This window comes from Salvelinus fontinalis, unplaced genomic scaffold, assembly GCF_029448725.1.
Source record: "Salvelinus fontinalis isolate EN_2023a unplaced genomic scaffold, ASM2944872v1 scaffold_0395, whole genome shotgun sequence".
Classification (NCBI taxonomy): domain Eukaryota; kingdom Metazoa; phylum Chordata; class Actinopteri; order Salmoniformes; family Salmonidae; genus Salvelinus; species Salvelinus fontinalis.
The window spans coordinates 132,501-140,000 of NW_026600604.1; the positions used below are offsets into that span (position 1 = coordinate 132,501).

A 7,500-nucleotide genomic window follows, 5' to 3' on the forward strand; every position below is an offset into this window, starting at 1 on the left:
CTGTAGGTGCTGTGTCTGTACAGGTAACTAGCTGGTACTGCAGGTGCTGTGTCTGTACAGGTAACTAGCTGGTACTGCAGGTGCTGTGTCTGTACAGGTAACTAGCTGGTACTGCAGGTGCTGTGTCTGTACAGGTAACTAGCTGGTACTGCAGGTGCTGTGTCTGTACAGGTAACTAGCTGGTACTGCAGGTGCTGTGTCTGTACAGGTAACTAGCTGGTACTGCAGGTGCTGTGTCTGTACAGGTAACTAGCTGGTACTGCAGGTGCTGTGTCTGTACAGGTAACTAGCTGGTACTGCAGGTGCTGTGTCTGTACAGGTAACTAGCTGGTACTGCAGGTGCTGTGTCTGTACAGGTAACTAGCTGGTACTGCAGGTGCTGTACATGTACAGGTAACTAGCTGGTACTGTAGGTGCTGTGTCTGTACAGGTAACTAGCTGGTACTGCAGGTGCTGTGTCTGTACAGGTAACTAGCTGGTACTGCAGGTGCTGTGTCTGTACAGGTAACTAGCTGGTACTGCAGGTGCTGTGTCTGTACAGGTAACTAGCTGGTACTGCAGGTGCTTTGTCTGTACAGGTAACTAGCTGGTACTGCAGGTGCTGTGTCTGTACAGGTAACTAGCTGGTACTGCAGGTGCTGTGTCTGTACAGGTAACTAGCTGGTACTGCAGGTGCTGTACATGTACAGGTAACTAGCTGGTACTGTAGGTGCTGTGTCTGTACAGGTAACTAGCTGGTACTGTAGGTGCTGTGTCTGTACAGGTAACTAGCTGGTACTGCAGGTGCTGTACATGTACAGGTAACTAGCTGGTACTGCAGGTGCTGTACATGTACAGGTAACTAGCTGGTACTGCAGGTGCTGTACATGTACAGGTAACTAGCTGGTACTGCAGGTGCTGTGTCTGTACAGGTAACTAGCTGGTACTGCAGGTGCTGTGTCTGTACAGGTAACTAGCTGGTACTGTAGGTGCTGTGTCTGTACAGGTAACTAGCTGGTACTGCAGGTGCTGTGTCTGTACAGGTAACTAGCTGGTACTGCAGGTGCTGTGTCTGTACAGGTAACTAGCTGGTAGTGCAGGTGCTGTGTCTGTACAGGTAACTAGCTGGTACTGTAGGTGCTGTGTCTGTACAGGTAACTAGCTAGTACTGCAGGTGCTGTGTCTGTACAGGTAACTAGCTGGTACTGCAGGTGCTGTGTCAGTACAGGTAACTAGCTGGTACTGTAGGTGCTGTGTCTGTACAGGTAACTAGCTGGTACTGCAGGTGCTGTGTCTGTACAGGTAACTAGCTGGTACTGCAGGTGCTGTGTCTGTACAGGTAACTAGCTGGTACTGCAGGTGCTGTGTCTGTACAGGTAACTAGCTGGTACTGCAGGTGCTGTACATGTACAGGTAACTAGCTGGTACTGCAGGTGCTGTGTCTGTACAGGTAACTAGCTGGTACTGCAGGTGCTGTGTCTGTACAGGTAACTAGCTGGTACTGCAGGTGCTGTGTCTGTACAGGTAACTAGCTGGTACTGTAGGTGCTGTGTCTGTACAGGTAACTAGCTGGTACTGCAGGTGCTGTGTCTGTACAGGTAACTAGCTGGTACTGCAGGTGCTGTGTCTGTACAGGTAACTAGCTGGTACTGCAGGTGCTGTGTCTGTACAGGTAACTAGCTGGTACTGCAGGTGCTGTACATGTACAGGTAACTAGCTGGTACTGCAGGTGCTGTGTCTGTACAGGTAACTAGCTGGTACTGCAGGTGCTGTGTCTGTACAGGTAACTAGCTGGTACTGCAGGTGCTGTGTCTGTACAGGTAATTAGCTGGTACTGCAGGTGCTGTGTCTGTACAGGTAACTAGCTGGTACTGCAGGTGCTGTGTCTGTACAGGTAACTAGCTGGTACTGCAGGTGCTGTACATGTACAGGTAACTAGCTGGTACTGCAGGTGCTGTGTCTGTACAGGTAACTAGCTGGTACTGTAGGTGCTGTGTCTGTACAGGTAACTAGCTGGTACTGCAGGTGCTGTGTCTGTACAGGTAACTAGCTGGTACTGCAGGTGCTGTGTCTGTACAGGTAACTAGCTGGTACTGCAGGTGCTGTGTCTGTACAGGTAACTAGCTGGTACTGCAGGTGCTGTGTCTGTACAGGTAACTAGCTGGTACTGCAGGTGCTGTGTCTGTACAGGTAACTAGCTGGTACTGCAGGTGCTGTGTCTGTACAGGTAACTAGCTGGTACTGCAGGTGCTGTGTCTGTACAGGTAACTAGCTGGTACTGCAGGTGCTGTGTCTGTACAGGTAACTAGCTGGTACTGCAGGTGTTGTACATGTACAGGTAACTAGCTGGTACTGCAGGTGCTGTAGAACGGAACAAATAAAGGAAACAGTTGAGTAAATGAGTGGTTGCTTCCACACAGGTGTTGTTCTGAGTTAATTAGGTAATTAACATCCCATCATGCTTAGGGTCATGTATAAAAATGCCCAGTTGCCCATTATGTTGGCTACCGTGGCTAGAAAGGAAATTGAAAGAGGGGTTTCTAAGGAGCATGTTTTAAAGTGTGTGTGTGTGTGTCAGTCACCAGATCTCAACCCAAATGAAGACTTCTAGGAGATTCTGGAGCAGCACCTGAGACAGCGGTTTCCACCAATTTCAACAAAACACCAAATTATGGAATTTCTCATGGAAGAATGGTGTTGCATCCCTCCAATAGAGTTCCAGATACGTGCAAACTCTATGACAAGTGTCATTCTGGCTGTTCTGGCTCGTGGTGCCCAACACCCTATTAAGATACTTAATGTTGGTGTTTCCTTTATTTTGGCAGTTACCTGTATGTAATGAACACTTCTAAATGCAAAGCTGGGTCCGCAAAGTAGTCTGCTGACAGCTTTAAGCCTCAGAACGGGGGTGGATAGGCCATTACCGTGGCTGGTGTCATTGAATACTGGATTACTTACTAGCATTGCATCTGCATGAAGTCAGGGCTGTGCTGCGACAGGCACTCCTCTCAGTCAACATGTTTGCTGCTGTCGCCGCAGCTGTTTCTAGCTGATCTACTACTGTGTGTGTATCTGTTTGTGTGTGTCTGTTTGTGAGATCATGTGTCCAGTGATGACTGATTACCATGCACTGAATTCCAAAGTGATATATTAATCTACTGTGTGTGTGTGTGTGTGTGTGTGTGTGTGTGTGTGTGTGTGTGTGTGTGTGTGTGTGTGTGTGTGTGTGTGTGTGTGTGTGTGTGTGTATAAGGCCAAAACAAGCCAATAAGGTCAGATCAGATAGTGATAACAGTGTCTCACTGCGTCCCAAATGGAACCCTATTCCATACTGTAGTGCACTACTTTGACCGGAGCCCTATGAGCTCTCAGCAAACCCACCAGATGTTCAGCTACTGGCTCTCCAGGCTCTCCCTTGGGTCCAGGCAGGCCCTGGGGTCCCATCACACCTCCAGAGTCCCCCTAGGGAAAGAGAAAGACAGACAGACAGACAGACAGACAGACAGACAGACAGACAGACAGACAGACAGACAGACAGACAGACAGACAGAGAGGACAGACAGACAGAGAGACAGACAGAGCGAGAAAGTCAATCAGACAGACAGACAGACAGACAGACAGACAGACAGACAGACAGAGCGAGAAAGTCAATCAGACAGACAGACAGACAGACAGACAGACAGACAGACAGAGAGGACAGACAGAGTGAGAAAGTCAATCAGACAGACAGACAGACAGACAGACAGACAGCCACTGCAGTGACAGATGGGCCGTGTCATCTCTACAGTACAGGGGGTGACTCTGAGTGACTGATGTTCACATGTAGATAAGGAATGGGTGTAGGAGGGGGGTGAGGCTGGTGAGAACAGTGGGAGTCAGGAGGGGAAAGCGGGGGCATCTGTCACCCCACTTCACTATGAATGACACACACAGTGTGAGAGGTAGGGGGGAGGGAAGGTGGGGAGTCAGAGGCTAAAGCTGAGGATTTCTGCCACCCCACTGGAATCATTTCACACAACAACAGGGGTTAATTAGGAAATTACACCCCAAAACTATTTTATTGCATTTTATTCATTAGTCCACAGCGTGTTTATGTGCGTGGAGGAAACAGACCCGGCAGTATTTTATAAACTGTAGCATGCAGCCTTGTCAGAGATGGGTGTGTGTGTATGGGCCACGGTAGAGCTGAGCTCACCATGCACAGTAAACCGGACTATACACCGGGTAGAACCACTTAATACAGGCCCATACACCAGTAGAACCACTTAATACAGGCTATACACCAGTAGAACCACTTAATACAGGCCCATACACCAGTAGAACCACTTAATACAGGACTATATCCCAGTAGAACCACTTAATACAGGACTATACACCGGGTAGAACCACTTAATACGGGCCCATACACCAGTAGAACCACTTAATACAGGCCCATACACCAGTAGAACCACTTAATACAGGACTATATCCCAGTAGAACCACTTAATACAGGCTATATCCCAGTAGAACCACTTAATACAGGCCCATACACCAGTAGAACCACTTAATACAGGACTATACACCAGTAGAACCACTTAATACAGGCCCATACACCAGTAGAACCACTTAATACAGGACTATATCCCAGTAGAACCACTTAATACAGGCTATATCCCAGTAGAACCACTTAATACAGGACCATAGCCCAGTAAAACCACTTAATACAGGACTATACCCCAGTAGAACCACTTAATACAGGACTATACCCCAGTAGACCCACTTAATACAGGACTATACACCAGTAGAATCACTTAATACAGGACTATACCCCAGTATAACCACTTAATACAGACTATACAACCAGTAGAATCACTTAATACAGACTATACCCCAGTAGAACCACTTAATACAGGACTATACCCCAGTATAACCACTTAATACAGACTATACCCCAGTAGAACCACTTAATACAGGACTATACCCCAGTAGAACCACTTAATACAGGCTATACCCCAGTAGAACCACTTAATACAGGCTATACACCAGTATAACCACTTAATACAGGCTATACCCCAGTAGAACCACTTAATACAGGCTATATCCCAGTAGAACCACTTAATACAGGCTATACACCAGTAGAACCACATAATACAGGACTATATCCCAGTAGAACCACTTAATACAGACTATACCCCAGTAGAACCACTTAATACAGGACTATACCCCAGTAGAACCACTTAATACAGGACTATATCCCAGTAAAACCACTTAATACAGGACCATACCCCGGTAGAACCACTTAATATAGGACTAAACCCCAGTATAACCACTTAATACAGGACTATACCCCAGTATAACCACTTAATACAGGACTATATCCCAGTATAACCACTTAATACAGGACTATACCCCAGTAGAACCACTTAATACAGACTATACCCCAGTAGAACCACTTAATACAGGCTATATCCCAGTAGAACCACTTAATACAGACTATACCCCAGTAGAACCACTTAATACAGGACTATATCCCAGTAGAACCACTTAATACAGACTATACCCCAGTAGAACCACTTAATACAGGACTATACACCAGTAGAACCACTAAATACTGGAAGGGAGTTGCTATCCAATCTGAAAGTCGTGCACCATCCTCTACGGTGATGGTGAAACATCTGTCTAATGTCTGCCTGCTGGTCTGTACTCCAAGGTGGAAGACTTGATTTGAAGCTCTACCTTGATTCCTTTAAGACCGTCTCTACCAGGTGGTCCCTTGTCCCCCGACGATCCCTAGAAACGGAGGACAGAACAGAGACACATCTATCAACCAGGTCTACGCGCGCGCGCGCACACACACACACACACACACACACACACACACACACACACACACACACACACACACACACACACACACACACACACACACACACACACACACACACACACACACACACACACACACACACACACACACACACACACACACACACACACACACACACACACACACACACACACAGATGTGAACAGGTACACAAGCACGCACAACTACTGCCCCCTCAACACACACGTCCACCCTCCCATTACCATACAGATACATTCATCTCTCTCCTCCTCTCAGCATCAGCGGGCCCACCATGTTCCAACATCCTTCCCCTTTTACAGGATGAAATGCCTCTCTTTCCCTCTCCTGCTTCTGAATAAAGACAGATACTCATTATGGGTACAGCAGGTGCAGCAACAGATTGGGGTCCCTGCCTGCCTCCGCTCCCTCATAACGTAAAACGCTCCGATCTGCCTCTACCCACTAATTCATTCTCAAATTGAATTACTGACCGCCTGTGTAACAATTCAAGACCCCCCCCCCCCCCTTTGCCTTCATCTGCTCTCTTCTTCTCTCTCTTCTCTCTCTCTCCTCGGCGGTTAATCTATGTATTTCCTTATTGTCCTTTGGTAGGTGTAGTTGGGGGAACAGTGGAACAGGGAGATAAAGACATGAGAGAAGGAGGAAGATGAGATTGTTCTTTCTGGAGAGGTGGGGGCAATTCCATTTCAACTCAGGAACAAATAACAGAGTATATCTTCCATAATTGAAATAGAATTGACCACACCCCTGGTGCAGACGGTACTTAATACATGTCTTTTAAGTAACATGTCTTTTACTTACCGTCTCTCCTGCAATCCCTGGGAGTCCGATGAGTCCATGAGGACCTTCTTTACCCTGGAAAACAGTCAGAGAAGTGTTAGAGTCTAATATTCCTTCTTCTAGTAATCATAGCCTGGCCCTGGTGACCTGGCTGTCTGGCTAACTGCAGACAGACCCAGCAATCACTCTCTGATTCAGAGAGTTGTATTACTGAGCTACACCCCAGTAAAGACATGTTGTTCTAGAGGCCTTTCTGGTCACCAAGGGGTTGAAGGTTGGATGCTAAGGTGAAGACATCTCGGAGGTGTTGGAACTGTATAGACTGTAGCTAGCTAATAGACACCAGAGGGATATACTACAAAGTAGGTTTAATTAGTTAACCAGCTAACTTTGATAAATAACCAGAAATAACTGTTGATTTTCTGGTTCATTAAGAAAGCTAAACGTATATGTGTTTTTGGTTGTTCAGTTAATCAGACCAAAGCCCATTTCAAGCTTATCTTTCTTAAAAAATAAAGTTATTAGGGGAAATTTATTGGCTAACTCCTTGATCCTACTTTGTAGAATACCTTCAGGACCTCCGGCAGTTCTATTTTATTTTAAAGTTCTAGTCTGGGATTCGACAGTTGTGTCAAGCTCAAAAGGCATTTAGAAGTTATATCTGTCAAGAATCAAATGGGTAAATATCAAGAATTGAAAAGACCAATGAACCATTTCCCAAATACCAGACTGTAGGGGACAAACTGTAGGCGAGGAAAGAAGATTGCAGCAATCTTTTGGTGTTTGACCTGCTGTGAGAATTGCAGCAATCTGTCTGGTTTGGGAGCTTGACCATCCCCTTTAGGTAGCAGGAGCTATTGAAGTGTTCTATAGTAGTTACATTGAACGACCCA

General features: G+C 46.5%; 1 protein-coding gene across 1 annotated transcript in view; it reads right to left on the minus strand.

Moving 5' to 3' along the window:
- LOC129845879 (collagen alpha-1(XIX) chain-like) overlaps nucleotides 1-7,500 on the minus strand; it is a 107,992-nt gene that overhangs the window by 85,411 nt on the left and 15,081 nt on the right. Inside the window, exons 8-10 of the mRNA XM_055913804.1 lie at nucleotides 6,629-6,682; nucleotides 5,695-5,748; nucleotides 3,361-3,441 (exon numbers count right to left, since the gene is read on the minus strand). Coding sequence (XP_055769779.1) covers nucleotides 3,361-3,441; nucleotides 5,695-5,748; nucleotides 6,629-6,682 — 189 coding nt within the window. The remainder of the gene's footprint in view (nucleotides 1-3,360; nucleotides 3,442-5,694; nucleotides 5,749-6,628; nucleotides 6,683-7,500) is intronic.